The sequence below is a fragment of the Parambassis ranga genome, chromosome 1, assembly GCF_900634625.1.
Source record: "Parambassis ranga chromosome 1, fParRan2.1, whole genome shotgun sequence".
NCBI lineage: Eukaryota > Metazoa > Chordata > Actinopteri > Ambassidae > Parambassis > Parambassis ranga.
Window position 1 is genome coordinate 22379475 of NC_041022.1, and position 16793 is coordinate 22396267.

The window sequence follows — 16793 nt, forward strand, 5'->3', positions numbered from 1 at the left end:
ACATACATTATTTATTCCTACTTTTCTGTACTGTATGAGATGTTTGAATGTGAATGAAGTTCAATGTGTGTGTGTGAGTGAGTGCTGGCTTTGAGGTCCACTCCAGCTTGGACCAAGTGAAAGAAAAACAAAAACACAAAAAAGACCAAAAACAAACAAATGCTTCAATAAAAGCCATATATTTTCACTTAAGACTGGTGTCTGTTGTTTTTAGGTCTGACTGCATTCAATGTATCTTTTTGTTTTTATTTAGCTGATATCTGTCTGTATATCGGTATTAAAATATAGATTCATATTTTTTACATAAAGGCCTATTTAAAAAAAAGAAATCCAGAGGCCTTTACATAAATAAGGAAAACATATACACGTTAAGCCTTTACAAATTTTATTAGACCAATTACAAACCATGAGTAAATCCAGACACATAATAGTTTTTTACGAGGCTCTTGTGATGTTAATATAAATCCAGCACCTGAGAGCCAAACTAAACATGATTTTACAGCCAACACATTCATATCCTGTCTGCCGCTGGCTGTCTGCTCGCATCCTGTGTTTCCTCAGACATCAAGCAAAACAATGGAGACTCTCCAACATAATAAGATGTGCAGCATGAGTTTGAGAATTTAAATTATTTTCTTCACTGTTATGAGTTCTTTATCCAAACCAATAAAGAACTCAGCGTCAGCTTCATCTTAACAAACAAGTGTCAGGTTATGGAGCCTATTCGGTGAAAACTGTGTCTTTTACAGAGACCTGTGGCTTTACACATCTGGTTTATGTTGTTTCAATAAACAAATGCACAACGACATGGTACACACCGTGTTCATGTATATAATTGGATCAGTGGCCCTTTAAGAGATCAATAAGTAGTATATTTATATAATTTGATGAGGTGAAGCCTGGTTCTTCTGGCCTCCAAAGGTTTCCTGTTTACACCTTTCTCCTGCACAGCCGGAGGCAGAGCACGCATGCGCGGTGGATCCCCGCATCTTCATGGAAAATCATGTTTTTTTTCTCTGTTTTTATGTTTCTCCTCCACGTCCATCAAGATAGAAGCACATACCAAAGACTGGCCGGAACATAACATGATTTTTCAAAATAAAGCTTCCGCGCACACTGTGTTGTTACAATTCATATCAGTTTTCCAGCAGATACTCACCACTGGATCAGTGATTTTGGTTATAAATAAATAAATGTTTGTCTGTCAGGCCAGAAAAACTGTAAAAGTAGATGGAAAGATTGTTTATACCTAGGCAGTCTTAATATATTGCCCACACATTGCAGGAAGCCCCGTCACAACTGCAGTTTGATCATAACCTAAACATTCGTGCTGTTACTGTAAAATATTTCTTACAGACTTCTGTTTCTGAGGCATTCTTTTTATTTTTCTTCCCTCTTATTTTGAAATTAACAACCGGAAGCAGCACGTCACATCGTTGCTAGCTTGCTAGCTCAGCTGGCTCTGCTGTCAGCGGAGCGATGCTCACCGTCTGACCACCGAACCTGAGGGACAGACTGGATTTAAATCAGACTGGACCCCTTACAACCAGGTCTTGGTGAGTAAATATTTGTCTGACCTTAATGGCCAACCGGACCGGACTCGGCAGCGTAAGTATTTAAACCACACCGTGTTTGTGAGCGGAGCTTAACGGAGCAGCGGGCAGGTGAGGCTGGAATGTGGCTGTAGCGTATTTCACACACACGGTTAGTCATGTTACACTTCAAATTACGAATTTATTAGCATTTTTTAAAGGTTCCGCATACATATGCGGCTGTAATATTTAACTGTTTTTTTTAGCATCGGTTTGTTTACGAACTAAAATCCACAAAACACGATGAAGTGGGGTGGGACTGTAAAAACTGAAGCCTTCAAAACAACACACAGCGGTTCAGAAAAAACACACATGAATGATAATTAGATCATTATAAATATTGGCCCGACATTGTCCTTGAATCATATGTTAGCTAGCTCGAATAAATGAACAATTGAAATATGTATTATCACAAAATATTATGGTATTAAATAAAAGAAGAAAAAACGACGCGTGTAGGCGGGAGGAGCTCTGACTGTGACAGGGGGTCGGTTATAATACAGCCTGTGAAGCTACAGTACAGGTTATAATACAGGTTATAATGCAGGTTATAATACAGCCTGTGAAGCTACAGTACAGGTTATAATACAGGTTATAATGCAGCCTGTGAAGCTACAGTAAGCCTCATCCTCATTGAAGGTAAGCTTATGTTGAGTGACGGGGGAGGGGGCGGGGCTTACAGGTAGATCACACCTGGTTGTGTCTCCAGGTGCTGCAGACACATTTCCTCATATAGAATATTATCAAATTATCTTGTGTCAACTAGCAGCTGCTTGCAGTGCTGTCAAGACCTTTACAGTGGACATTCGAACTACAGTGAAACGTGACCCGGTCTCTGTAGAACTGAGGTGAAACCTGTCTGTCTGAAGCAACACACAACGAGCTCAAGTCTACACGTTAAAACACTGTGACAAAGTCCATTTGTTTGTAGAGATGTGGGTTCAGAGAAATGATTATTTCACTAAGAACATATTAAAGCTGTGGTGCAGTGCGTTTGTCTCCCCCTTCAGGCAGTGAGAGTAATCACACAAACATGCATGTTTGGATTTAAATGGATTATGAATTAGCCCATGTCTTTGACAAGCAAACATTCAGGACAGTCGCATTGATTAATTTCATCTCTTTGCTTATTTCCACAGTTGGGACAAAGCAACATCAAGAACCATGGTGACCAAGAAAGTCAGAACGGAATATATGAAGAAGTTCAGGGATCCCAAATGGGAGACATTTTCTAAATGCTATGAGGACTCTTTGAAGTACCGCCTGACCCGGCGGGTTATGGAGCATTCTCACAAGCCCTGGTTCTGGGATGGCTGGGACAGCGGCTCTGACTCCAGTGGGTGGTCCACACCGAAGCTGACCAGGAACAAAGTCGCCCCTCTGTCTCTCCCTCCACCCACCACGTCCTCAGAGGTCAAGGAAAGGTTGTGGGAGCTGAAGACCAGTCGAGGGCATAAACCACCTTCAGAGGATGGAGAGGTCGAGGAGGGTGGAGGAGAGGCTGCGGTTGTAGATGCTGCTCCACCCGCAGGTAAGGAAATGGTTTACTAAGTTCTCAGAATACACGTCTGTAAACATGTACACACGTTCAGGCAGCAAAACATCTTCAAGAAACTCTCCAAGTCCATTCGCCCTGCTTCACGCTCTTGAATGAAAATCACCTGGATGACTTACTGCAGCAGAAGAGAGAGCCCTATTTGTGTTGCTTTTCTCTTTCACCTTTTCCTGTTTGGCTTCCAAAAAAGTTTGGAATAATCCTCCAGAGTCCCGGGAGTTTCTCTGTGCTCCTGTGTGAGCTCTGCTTTGACAGTATGAGGGCCAGAGGCTGCAGTACCTCAGGAGACACTGGTGCCTAAAATATTTTAGGTTGATCAGGCGCTGCTCAGATATAAAGGACCTATTGTTGTTGTTCATGGCTGTAGCTCACCGCTGCTCTGAATCCCACTACCATAATGTATTGTGTTTGTTTAGTTCACTGTGGAGACTTCAGTGGATATATATGGCATCAGAGTTGGGTTCAGAGTTGGAGGTTATGTGCATGTGTGTGTGTTTGACTTCAGAAGCAGCAGTTGAAGAAAACGGTGTGTGTGAGGCCAGCGGTGGTTCTCTGGAGGCAGCTCCAAATGCCAGCGGACCCGCAGATGACACACCAACAGATAATGGGCCAGCTGACACTGCGTCCTCTGATGGAGAGCCTGTGAACCCCGTGTCACGTCGCCGTCACCGCCGCCACATCCCTCGCTTGGAACAGGTAAAACGGGACAGTTCCCTTGACGACAAGCCAGCCGCTGTCCGCAAACCACCGAGAGCAAAGAGCCAGCCAGCAATCAGCACCAAGGAGAAGGAGAACCGGAGACCGTCCAGCCGAATGGACTGGACCGAGAGACAGATAGAGGTCAGGAGGACACCCAATGATGTGAGTAACTGAGTAAAAAGCAACACTGTGGACAAACAATAAAACACACTTTATAACTTTCTTATAAGTCAAGAAAGAGATTAACAATTAACAATCTTTCATTCTAATGTTCCTGTTTGTCCTATTTCATTTGTTGGATTGTTGACACGGAGGCCACTGTAGATCATTGCCCGCCTCTTTCTGTAATATTATTACATTCACTCTTACTGTTCTTGTTTGATGGCTTCAGAGCAGCTCAGCCTCGTTCACAGGACATTAGAGAAGTGAAGCCGTGTCACCAAATACTCCGCACACGTTAATAATAGAACACTGGTGTGCATTTCGGAAATGACTCCTGTTTCTGGTTTCTCCTCACAGAGCCACACATCTGACGCCTGTGTTCAGACGCGGCAGGAGTCCCATAAGCGGGGCTCCAACCAGAGCCGCCGGCGGGCACGATCAGCTGACCTGGAGAAGATGAGGAGGTCAGAGCTGACAGTGGTGGACGACCGCTGGATGACAGAGTACATGCGCTGCTTCTCTGCCCGGCTGAGGTAGAGCAGGATCCACCTACATTTTCTGTGGAGAGCAAATATCAGGACGTAGAGGTTATTTTTTTTAAGACAGACAGAGAACATCGTTATCGTTACAGTCAGTCACACCACTGCCTGTCGCCTTATTGGACAGTGAAGTAACAGAACATACACAAGTAAAGAAGAGGGCGATTTTTTTCATATCAGTTTCAGTTTGTCCTCAGAAACAGAGAAGTGTTGTAAACCAAACAGGGAGACAGTTGCCGTGCTGTTTCTCCGTCTCTCATCTCTCAGTAGCACAGGCCTCAGTGACTGTATGTACAAGTCTAGCTTATTTCCTGGTTTAAAATGTCCTGTTGGGCTATTATTTCAAAACATAAAAACACTCTTGGCCACTCTTCCTCTTATTCTTCAACTCTATTCTTCCCACATTCTAAAGACGTGCTTGTCAGGTTAATTGGTCACTCTAAATTGTTCATAGGTGAGAGTGTGAGTGTGAATGGTTGTCTGTCTGTATGTTGCCCTGTGATGGACTGGTGGCCTGTCCAGGGTGTACCCCACCTCCCACCCATAGACAGCTGGGATAGGCTCCAGCCCCCGTGACCCTGCACTGCAGGACGAAGCGGGTTCAGATGATAAATGGATGGATGGATGGATTATGCATTACTACAGAATGGTACTTAGAGAAAGAGACTCTCCCTGATGTCCTCAGTCTGTGGACAGATTTCTACTGAAAGGGCTCAGGTTGTTATAAATCCAAAGAAGTGATGTTCAGTGTCTTTCCTGCTTTTTGCTTCTTTATCATTCAACCAAACTCCTGATGTCATACTCTTGACCTGGCTGCCCTCTAGTGGTTTGTAACTGCAAGTTAATGCTCAAACATGCCCTTTAGTCACTCTCACTGTTAGACCTGTGGAGGACCACCTGCCCACCTCTTTACTTTACACTGTGTGTTACATGCAGCTGTTAATGATGCAGTAAGGAGACAGTGAATGTTGCTTCAGTGTTTTATTTGAGACTGATTCACTGCTGTCCAGGAAAAAAAACACTCACTAAGATAAATATATATCGTTAAGTTTCTGAACAGTTTATAATAATAAGCATGAATCTTGGTTGATTGTTGGTCCGTGTCTGATATTCTTCGTATTTTGGTGGTACAGAGGTGAACTATAGATAAATCAGTGTCAGATCTTTCTAACCAAACTAAAACTAAAACATTTGTTATTTCAAAATAAAAGGATAAAAATCATCTGCCACCCGACAGCAGCGGTTCAGTTTCAGCTGTGATGGACTGAACTGTGTTCCTCTGGTTCTGTTGGCGGTTTGTGAACAAACAGAATGAACTCTTTCTAAGCTTTTCTATACCTGTATATAAAACTCACCTCCAGATCACCTTTTGAATGTATTTTATTTCTGAATGAACACTCACTGCTGTGCTTAAATCTTATCTTCTTTTTTTAACCTCTCTCTTACAACGGCAGCTGTTTGATCAAAGGCAGCAGACAGGACCAAACTGGAGTATTTTTGATATTTGACTATTTTGGACTCGACTTAAGATTAGAAGAAACTACTGCTAAATGGTTTAGTAGAAGTAAAATAAAAGAATATTTAAGGTATTTTTAGAGTGAGAATATATTTGAACTGGCTTTACAATAAATCAACTAAAATCAGAGTTTAGTTATTTAGTCTTCACATTTTAATTTAGCAGACTGACACATTAAATAAATAAATAACAAGCACCCTGAGCTTACTGCAGTGTCACATACATATTGAGTGAGATTTATTAAAGTGCAGTGCTGTAATGTCTCCTATGTATGTTGTTAGCAGAGATAATAATTATAATGGAGCTATAAAAAATAAATGTCCTCCTGCAGTGTTTATAGCAGAGCTCCTCTACTAAATAAACACGTCATTTAAGGATGTATAAGATCACAGATCTGTTTCCGGTCTGTCCTCTGATGATGATGATGTTTGTTTCCATCAGACTTACAGAATGAGAAAAAAAGCAAACTGCAGGTGTGAAACGTTGAAGTCGTGATGATTGTTCGTTGATGTTTCTTGACGTTTTACACAGTATCGTCACATCTCGTGACTCTGAGGGCTAATGTATATGTATATGTGCTATGTTTTCAAACTGAATGCATATAATTTCACAGAGAATGTATATTGATTTGACACCGGCTGAACCTCCTTCCTCTGAATGTGCACTGCTGTTTATTCACTGTTTATTTTAGCCAGGCTTTGTACACTGGGCTGCAAGATAACTGAGAAACCTCTCATCATCTTTCACATGTCCAGTCTGAAGCAACACACTGTGCTGCCAGTGACAGAGGACATACTCAGAGGCGGTCCTACATAGTAATAGTGCAATCAAATGTATTCTTATATACAGTATTTTAGTGTCATTCCACCACTAAGCACTCATGATAATAGGTTTGAATTTAGACAAGGTGCTTGAAATCTACATTTGCATGTAGGAGAACACTGTTACTGGGACTTAGACCTCTAAAAGCCATGTTGGTTGGTGTACATGTCACGTGATCCACCTGAGTGTATTGAGTAGGGGCTGTTGTCTCAGACTGGACATGCTGCTGCTGAACTGATTTTAGTTTGAGTCATCGTTTGTGGCTTCATAGTGATCTGTCTGAAGCCAGTCCTCCGGAGCAGCAGTGGTCTGCTCAAAGATGTACAGCCTTATATGAACCGAGGGCGCCACACACATGCGCGCTTAGGGGTAAATGTGGAGTGATTTCAGACACAGCCAATGAATCTAGTGTTAACATTCCTATAAAGAGTTCAGAGTATGTGGGTATTTGAGCAGATTCATGAGTCCAAACGTTCAGACAATCACATGAAGGTATTGGTGTTGTGCAGCTAATCAGTGAAATGATAGATGTTTAATCTGAAAAAATAGGTTTGTACTGAAGAAAGTGTTAGATGTGTATCATCAGCAACAGATCACTGTTCGTCATATTTTATCTCACTAACGTTTACATTTTTGGTCACTGTATTTGTATCTGCAAACATACACGATATATATTTTCACCCATGTTGCTGTGAATAAAACAGATTTGGATAAATCAGATTTCAATAGTTTATATTTGTGTGTTCAATGCAATGTGTAAAACACCACCTTAAAGGTCAGGTCTGTTTACACCTCATCACACTACGTTACCTTTCAAAAACCCATAAAGTAATAAGAGAATTAAAGACCAGGTTTTATGGATTATTTTAACCTAACTTATTATACACTACTGGCCCTATATGTCCTGCCAATAAGAAGCTACATGTACCAAATGTTTGACATAAAAATACACCAGGTTGACATAAACCAGTAGGGTTCCTTAGTGAAAAAAACAAGAGGGCCTTGAACACAGTGTGAACACACTGGAAAAAAAGACTAATGAGATTAAAATGTCTGCACGTTTGTTTATTTACAGCATATAAAGTGAAACGTGCCAGTGCACACACACGCTGTCTTTTCTTTCAGCAACACAATTCTAAGCAGACAACAGCTTTAAAAAAAAAAAAGAAAAAATTCTTTTCAAACAGAAACTGTTAAAAATCTGTACAGATTCTCAGAAAAAATGAGAATTTAAAATATCTTCATTTAAATCTTAAAAAAAAATCTAAAAATAAATAAGTTATTATGAAGGGAGTCCTGCAGCGAGGATGCTGCCCAGTAGTGTTCGGTCTTTCAGAGCATTTTCAACATCTTTCTCCTCAATCTTCAGAAACACCTGCAGGAAACACACACAGATCTATAATCACCTTTATGAAACATATGGACTCTAGGCCTTCTCTCTATATGTTAACCTGTTTTGTACCTTAGTGAGACGAGCCTCTTTGGCCTTCTTCAGAGCAAAGATTCCTCGACTCTCCAGCAAATTGCAGAGGGACAGACACTCTCCCTGACCGACCCCGGACACCTGCCTCTGAGCGCACAGACGGCTGTAAACCTCATGGAGCTGGAAGACAAATGCATCGGTTAGAAAACAGTTCACCGACATTCAAGTGTAAACAGTAGTTTGTGGAGCAGGTCAGCGTCTCACCTTCCCCAGGCCGATCTCTTTGCTCTTTCCGTTGCGAATGAGCAGCAGCAAGCAGCAGACCAGCAGCTTCTGCTGCAGGGGGAAACTCTCACCATCCGAGCTGCTGCTCTGAGACCCCATGCGGTCGCCGTACACCTCCGACAGCACCCGCGCAACCTGAGGAAGGCTGACCCGGGAGGCTGCAAGCATCCAAAGGGGGGAAAAAAAAAAAAACCTTTAACCACGAATGTCATGTCAAACAGCCCAGGCTCAATAACAGCTAACATCACAATGGTGCAGTGCTGCCGTCTAAAACTCACCCTTGGCTTCAGCTTGTGGACAGTTCGCCTTCTTTCTCTCGTCAGATTCCACAATCTCCACTGCTCTCCTAAGAAGAGAAAAATACATAAATCAATAACAATCAAGTCCACAGCAGTCACATGTTTGCATCACTTTTACCAGCAGCTTGAAATATTTACCTGCAGATATCCAGAGCTTTTCTGGCGTCTCCGGACACAGCGGACACTTTTCTGGCACAAAACTGGACCGCGGTGGCATCGAGGATCCCTTCAGCTGACGCCTGAGTGGAGGAAAGAAAACTCAGATGAAATGAGCCGAGCAGCCGTGCACGAACTGAAGCTGAAGTCACAAACAATTTGCTTGTACCTGTGCAAGTCTGTCCTGTACGATGGCAGCCAGCTCCTCTCTGCTGTAGGGAGGGAAGTGCAGGAGCAGGGGGCGACAGTGAGGTCGAGCCTGCAGTCTTGGGAGGATGCGGTCCGTCAGATCCAGAGCGTTAGCGATACCTGCAGAAGCATCACAGGCTGGTTAGAGCAAAGATCCCACGACTCTCCGGCAAATTGCAGACAAAAGAAATATGGACATAAAGCCTGAAGCAGAGCTCTTACCAATGAGACAGAGGCGAGAACTGGGCAGATATGGCCACTCAAAAATAGTGTAGAGGACATCCTGTGCTTTGCTGTCCAGTTGGTCCATTTCATCCAGAACCAGAAGCCTGAGGGGAACAAAGATAGAGTCAGGGTAACTTCTAACACACAAAAACCACTATACTGTTTCCAAAAACACTGCAGATGGTTACTCACATGGTGGGTCCCGGGGTCGTCAGGAACTTCTGCAGTCCATTCTGTCCACCAGATGCCTTCAGCTTATTGGCCAGCAGAGGGAAAATGGCATGGGAGCTCCGCAGACTCATGCAGTTCACAACCACTGTCTGTACTGACGACAGCTCCGCCTGACAGAAAACACACCAACAGTGGTCAGCACCACTGATCTTAGCACATTATTTGCATTTTATTAGCGTGTCAGTGCCACAAAGTCTCAAGTGGGTGTCACTAAAGCCCCAAACAACATCTGCTCAGCGCCTCACCTTCATCCCCTGCAGCACACAGTTGAGGCAGGCCGTCTTGCCGGTTCCAGGGGCTCCAGAGATGTAGAGACTGCCAGGGACATGCTGCTGCACCTTCTCCTCCAGAAAGGACCGGATGGATGCCCGCTCGGCCTCCCTGGACAGGAGGCGTTCTGGGACAGCAGTGTGGAGCGCCTGCTTCACACTCTGGAACCTGGACTCTGAAGGAAACACAGGTGGTTTGAAGGTTAGTGGTGCTGCAGAAAGAAGGTGACCTGCAGGTTTATTCATTAACTAATTAGTTGCCATCATAAAAGACACTGGTGAGTCCTTACTTTCTGCAAACAGACGAACTGCCGGCTTCTTCTCCGTGTTCAGTTTTACAGGACTCCCAGTGGCCGTGTCTCGTCGCCTTGGAGATGATCCGACAGCGGGGGAGAGCTGCTGACGTGGCGAGGACGGGACTAGCTGCCGCCGAGCCATAACCGGAGAGTTCTCATCAAACCCCAGTCTGCGTGGTGAGGCCAGGGTCGGCTTGCTCTGCTTCGGAGGTGAACCCAGGAGGGCAGCACTGAAGTTGCAGCCATTATCATCACCTTAAAGAAAACACAGAACAGTTAGCACCACGAGCTGGGCAGTCCTAGACTGTTTATCTTGTTATTTATTGTTGCAGCATGTAGAGCAACATGAAGCCTCACCTGTGCGCTTCCGTGGGCTGAGTGGAAGGCGGTTTTGGAGACCGGGCGACGGTGGTGGCTGTGCTGCAGGCTGCCTGGGTGACCCTGGGAATGAGGGGGAGGGTGGCTGCTGTGGGGAGAGTTGAGTGGATTTGCCAGAAGGGTGCCTGGGTGACAAAGGGGTGGACAGATTGACAGGACGCCTTGGGGAAAGCGGTCCAATCTGGACGGCCCGGGCCTGAGGTTCGGGCTTTGTTGGAGATGGAGCTGGAGAGTTCTGGGGCTGTGGCAGCTTCGAGCAGGAGGAGACTCTGCTGGATTTGCGTCGGGGGAATGGCAGGGTGGGCTGAGCACGTCCCTGGGAGCGTGTGCTGGGCATCTTGTGTTCAGTCTGAAACAAAAATAAGGAAAAGGACCTCTTAGTTCCTCGATAAGCGCTGTGTTAGTGTTAACTATTCCCTGTGTAAAATCTGGATCTTGTAAATTGGTCAGTGTTTCACATACATGTACAACAACCCCCCCGCTCCACTGTGGACACAGTAGAATACATAATGAACTAACTTTATTTCAGAAATAACCACCCTCCTGTGGACAGCTGTGTGTGGTTTCTTACATCGCAGCTGGCACTCACTGGTACAGTGAGCATCCAGAAGCTGTTAAGCTGTTGTTTTACTGCCGCATTAAACAGAGACAATGCGTTGTGCTCGCTAATGGCGCCAAACACCGCGTCAGCATCAATGTACGCGACACCAGTGTGATCGTTTTTCAATGTAGAACGTATCGGGAAACCAGAAGCATTATGTACAACAAGCTGTGTATATATATATATTTAAAAACGATATAAATGTGATATTTCAGCGGCTAAATTCGCGAAGTGTGCAGCCCGCAGGAGCCCCGCGGCTCAGCTCTCTTCCGCCTCTCTACAAACAGACTAACCGGTCTTACCGCTGAAATGCTGCTGATGGTACAAATGTCTTCGTGAAGAGTTGAGTCCTCTCAGATAAATCAGCTCCTCTTCTGCTGCGTGTGTCTCTTTCAGTCCCTGTTCTCCGACAGACTGTAGCGCCAAATCTTCTCCAACTCCTCCTTGATCAGCTGTGTTTCCCGCCGTTGCTCTCTGATTGGTCACAACAGCAGAGCGTCGGCGACGCTCATTGGCTCAGTGGCACAGACGGAAGTTACGTCAGGTGAGAGCAGTGTTTTGGCGGAATCGAGTTTTCCCGGGAACTTTAATGTTGTTTCATCAGATTCAAACGCGGCAAACCTTCAGCGCTATGAATCTGTTTTAATACGACTGTATCTTTAAAGAATTCACGTACTTAGTGATCCGTTACGCTCGGAGCCTATTTATTCACACCGAACATGTATATTTTAAAACATGAATATTTGCGATGAAAGTTAAGATGAATACAATAATAGCAGGGTTGTCACTTTAAATCAATTCCAGCATTATAAATAATACCTGAATGAGAAAGGACCTTTAGTGTCCACAAACAATACACATTTATATGACTCACCATGGGCTCAGTTCATTAGGTGTTTAATCACCAAATTAGAACTGAAACGTGTTAGTATGAGATAAGATCAAGGAAGTGGGAGATAAACAGGCCCTCACTTTAAACAACTGCAACCCTGCCTCAAACTGTAAATACACAGGAAGTCTCTTTGTAAGTGCATTTTAATCACGTCCCTTTTTAATTTCATGTCTGCGTAAAGCCAAGAGCTGCTGAACAACATTTAGTTGTGCCTTCCATAGTGACAATAAAGATTCTTGATTCTTAATCGTTTACGCCCTTGGAAACCCCTCAGTTATAATAGAGGCAGATTTTCACACGTGGCTCAGACCACAACTACAACACCAGACAGGATTTACTGCATCACCCACAGTGCTGCAACTCCTGCCTGCTTCTGTCAGTGCCTCTCAGTAAACACACAAACCACAACTAAACCAAAGTGACTCCTGGACAATGCAGTGCTTCTGTGTTCCTCTGTCCTATCATGCCCATTAACCTTAAAGACCTTACATTATTTTTTATTTTATTAGCTTATTGTTTTACTGCCTTATCTGACAGTCATGTGGGAGATAGTGAGCTAAAAGAAACCGCAGCGTTAGTCACGTGAGTTAGAGTTTACCAACTATGACCACATTTGACTGATTATGTAATATAAAGAAACATCACTTCATGTCATAAAAATGTATTTTATTTACAATGATTGTTCTTAGAAAAACATTTAACAATAAAAAACACATCAAAAAGAGCTTACATGTTAAAACCCCCAGATGTGGGGGGGGGGTGAGAGGCAGGGTACACCCTGGACAGGCCGCCAACCATCACAGGGCAACACACAGAGACAACCAGTGACACTCACAGCTACGGGCTATTTACAGTGACCAATTAATGCAGCATGTCTTTAGCATGTGGGAGGAAGCCGGAGCGGAGCGGAGTGGTCATCTCTCAGTAGTTTTAATGTTGTGGCTGATCTCTGTGTGACGCGTGTTTCACACATATCAAAATGTTCAGCATAATTTTATGGAACTGTGAATGAACCGTGTCCATTCACAGTTTTCACAATAAATAAGCCTAAAGTGCTGTAAAAAAATAAATTAGTGATGTCTTCCACTACAGCCAGTGGGAAATGAGTATTATTTTAAAAATTTTTAAAAGAGACAAGCTCTTAAGCCGTCATAATTCATGGCCTTTTTTTTCTCCTGGAAATGGAGTTTTTGTCTAATAATGCTTCTAGACGTCAGCCTCTCAGTCCATTTATCACAACAACTGGAGGGTCGTTTCCGTTTGCTGCAGCATCGTTCTCGTCTTCTCTTGCTGGCATCATTGTTACCGGTCCATACTGGTTGTCTTGGTCCCTGCTTCCTCTGTGCGTCTTGACATTCCCTTTGAAAAAAGGACAAACAGAACATGAACACATTGTTAACCCCCTGAACACCAAGCCATTTTCACACCTGTCACATTTTGAGTTTTTGAACTGAAAAAAAGACTTAAATATAAAAGATCTAACCAAAGTTCCATTTTCATATAATATAAACACTGTTACACACACAAATCAATGAGAAAATCAATTCTTTCATTTGAAAAATGTCAAACTCATCAGATTCCATGAATTCACTGTCCTCATTTTAGGTTTTGGCAACAATATTATTTTTAATGTTTTGTCAAGGTTACTAGATCTACTTTTCAACCCGTCCAACCCTTTGAAACTAATGTTGAAAATATTCCCCATATTCCTTGATGACATGATACATGAACACATCAAGTATTTTTTTTAACTATTCACCACCATTTTGAAAAAGAGGAACTACCACACTGACCACTGGCGAACCACTGTGAAAGGCTAGGATGTTGTGCTGTTGTGCCACTAGCTTATGTGGTTCTGGAAATATTTCTTGTAGATACTTGTCTTTCTCAGAGGAGGAAACTGAGTTCCTGAGTCTCACGAGAGAAGTGCCCATCAAACAGCATTAAAGTCTCAGTTTACCCTTAAAAAGACCATCTGACGATGTTCAGTGTTCTGAAGTGAGGCCTAGCTTTTGCTTTGCCTTTCAGTGAGGCTGCTCAGGACAACTACATCTAAAGGTAAGTACTGTGAGATGATAAGAAAGATGACACCAACAGTGTTGCATTTATAAATAATACATTTTTTGTTTTGTCAAGTGGGTTAAGTGAGGAGTAAGATTTTGTCTGATACTTTTCCTTTCACTGCTAATTAATTCCTCTAAGTTGTTATTGTTGTTGTTTATACATTAAAAATCTCAAAAGGTCCTCAGGTACACATCCTAACAAAAGGTACGTTACACTTCAGACAATAAAAACATACATTTCTTCCTGCATCTCATGAGGATGAAAACGACAGCAATGGCGACACCAAGGCCCACGGGAACAGTAATGGCAGTAACCATGTGCTTCTCCTTGGTTGCATCTGAAGAAATAAGCAAAATGGTACATTAGTAATGAAGGTTTATTATCAGTGTTGTGTTCAGCACTGTAGGACCAGCATGAGAACGTCTTTCTTGAGAAACACAGAAACAGTCTCCAGCCTCACCTGGATCCATCGTTGGTGTTGGTGTAGTAAACTCTGTTCCACTGTCATTTTTCACTGTTTCAAAGGAGATATAAATAAAATACCTTTTATTTAGGAACTAAGTTCATCAATATCAACAATATTTTATGCGAGATCCCTGAACAAAAGGGACCTAAAAATGTTGTGAATTCTCCCGTCCACCTACCAACAACTGTAAAATCAAAGCTCCCCAGGCCTGGGATGTGACATCTGTAGCGCCCACCGTCAGCCTGCCGCACTGAGGTGATCGTTAGAGCCAGCACTCCTCTGCGCAGGTCCTCCTTGTTAACAAGCGCCCTGTTTTTGTATTGCTCCATCTGTGGTTGAGGATGGTCGATGCCTCTCCGATGGGAGAAGATGACACTTTTGGCAACGTTTGTGGGGTCATCGATTCTCTTCCAATCCCAGTTCTCCAAGCTGTTGTTCGAGGGTTTTTCAGGACACTTTAGAGTCAAGTTATGGCCTTCTTGTACTTCAACTGATGGATTCTGGTGACTGGCAGATCCTCCTGTGGAAACAACATGCAACCATCATCCATGAAACATAACCTTTAACCACAGCATGCAGCTGTGTGGGGCCCGAGGCCTCCATCCCACAGGGTTAACTGGTGTTAACTCCATATTTCAAAAACTGAACTGCTTGGTCAAATCCAGGGTTAACACGGCAGCTGTTAGAGAAAAGTCAGCATTTAGACTCATTTAGACTCATTGAGCATTTAGACTATTCACCACTTATCTGAAAAGAGTCAGGACTTCAGGCCCCTTCCACTAGTCATGACTTGATTTACTTACTGTAGATACTGTAATGAGCTGAAACAGCCATTTATGTATTTAGTAGATTTAACAACAGACTAAACTAATAGTGTGGCATTACTACCACCTGTGGACACATCTGGAAGTCATGTCTGACCACAGCTGGGCCTCACATCTCCACAGTCAGTCACATCTGGAAAGTGACATTTCTGGTGTTTTACCGAGCTGGATACATCATGTCGGCGGATATTAGAGTAAAGCCAACAATCAGACACAGATTTAAAACTTTAACTAATGCTAATGGGCTAGCTGATAGGGGGTTCCCCCGTGGTTCGACAGGACGGGACGACATCAGCTCGGTTCGCAGTGTTTATAAACGCGTTATTAAAGCTCGATATTATACCGACAAACGTTAGCACAGAAGTACAAACATGCACGAAAGCATAAAACTTGTGTTACTGTCTAATCGGATGCAAATTAATGCAGTTACACAAACACACACAGCCTGATTTGTACCTGACACTTACCTGCGGCAAAGACCATCAATAAACCCACAGTAACGTCCATATTAACTCCAATAACCACGTTTAGCTGCTAACTCCGCTGCTTGGTCGTAATATCAGTAAATGACAGACAATGTTTGCGTTTTAAAAACCCAGCCGGCTCAACGTGAGTTTAAAATGTACTGGCGCGGAATTTTAGCCATTCAAACCCGGAAGTTAGGGGCGGTCCTCTAAAAGTGAGCGGAACTGTTACACGGCTCCTCACGGTTACTAATGTTTTACTGCGTCCCAGACCCGGGACACAGCATTTGTTTCATAAATCCCGCAGCTGTAGATTGTTCCAGAAGCACTTTTTTGCCTCACTTCTGATTGGTCAAGAGATCATTCAATCACCTATGGATCGGTCACGAGGTGGGAGCAGGAGGCAGCCTGTTGCTGTCAGCGGTCTGACCACGTGTTCGTGTCAGAGCTGCTGTCTGTCTGCATGAACATCATTTTTCTACTAAAGTAATTCAGTCTTTTTTATGCCTCAAAATGCAAACACCGGTATATTTTTGTATTTTTTTTAATAAAATAAAAAATAAAATATTAAAAATGTATATGCTCCACTTTGTCTTTCGATTAAATAGCGCCTGTTAGAAGCCAGATATATGAGTTAAATGGCATTAAATGCAGTCATGCAACCTGCTTTGAAACCTTTGCTGTGAAAAACCAGCTTCTCACAGTCTTATATAAAAAGCTCCTTGATGTTTCCACCACTGCACACAATGCTCACATATTGTTGCATGTACGCATGCTTAGAGCAAATTTGTACATACAATAATCATACAGACTGTGGACCATCACAAAACTGACCAAAAAACATGT

The 16793-nt window shown here is 43.2% G+C and overlaps 4 protein-coding genes across 4 annotated transcripts in view; 2 read left to right on the forward strand and 2 right to left on the reverse strand.

The window, feature by feature from the left end:
- Window positions 1-157, forward strand: part of acta1a (actin alpha 1, skeletal muscle a) — a 3250-nt gene extending 3093 nt beyond the window's left edge. Inside the window, exon 7 of the mRNA XM_028411533.1 lies at window positions 1-157. This exon is cut by the window's left edge and continues 267 nt beyond it. The gene's annotated coding sequence lies outside the window, so the exon portion shown is untranslated.
- A 1296-nt stretch (window positions 158-1453) lies between these two features.
- Window positions 1454-4976, forward strand: ccsapa (centriole, cilia and spindle-associated protein a). Its single transcript, XM_028411835.1, has 4 exons — window positions 1454-1556; window positions 2732-3123; window positions 3653-4008; window positions 4366-4976. The coding sequence occupies exons 2-4, from the start codon at window positions 2757-2759 to the stop codon at window positions 4543-4545; spliced, it is 903 nt and encodes a 300-aa protein (XP_028267636.1). The 5' UTR covers window positions 1454-1556; window positions 2732-2756; the 3' UTR covers window positions 4546-4976.
- Window positions 4977-8097: 3121 nt separating this feature from the next.
- cdc6 (cell division cycle 6 homolog (S. cerevisiae)) lies at window positions 8098-11672 on the reverse strand. Its single transcript, XM_028410860.1, has 12 exons — window positions 11540-11672; window positions 10616-10985; window positions 10253-10513; window positions 9939-10138; window positions 9655-9803; window positions 9460-9566; window positions 9218-9357; window positions 9031-9131; window positions 8872-8939; window positions 8573-8751; window positions 8348-8488; window positions 8098-8260 (listed from the first exon to the last, which is right to left on the reverse strand). The coding sequence occupies exons 2-12, from the start codon at window positions 10971-10973 to the stop codon at window positions 8168-8170; spliced, it is 1797 nt and encodes a 598-aa protein (XP_028266661.1). The 5' UTR covers window positions 10974-10985; window positions 11540-11672; the 3' UTR covers window positions 8098-8167.
- A 1108-nt stretch (window positions 11673-12780) lies between these two features.
- LOC114439914 (uncharacterized) lies at window positions 12781-16191 on the reverse strand. Its single transcript, XM_028412115.1, has 5 exons — window positions 15951-16191; window positions 14838-15179; window positions 14654-14707; window positions 14429-14530; window positions 12781-13488 (listed from the first exon to the last, which is right to left on the reverse strand). Exons 1-5 carry the CDS (start codon window positions 15988-15990, stop codon window positions 13343-13345), a joined length of 684 nt encoding a protein of 227 aa, XP_028267916.1. The 5' UTR covers window positions 15991-16191; the 3' UTR covers window positions 12781-13342.
- Window positions 16192-16793: the final 602 nt, after the last annotated feature.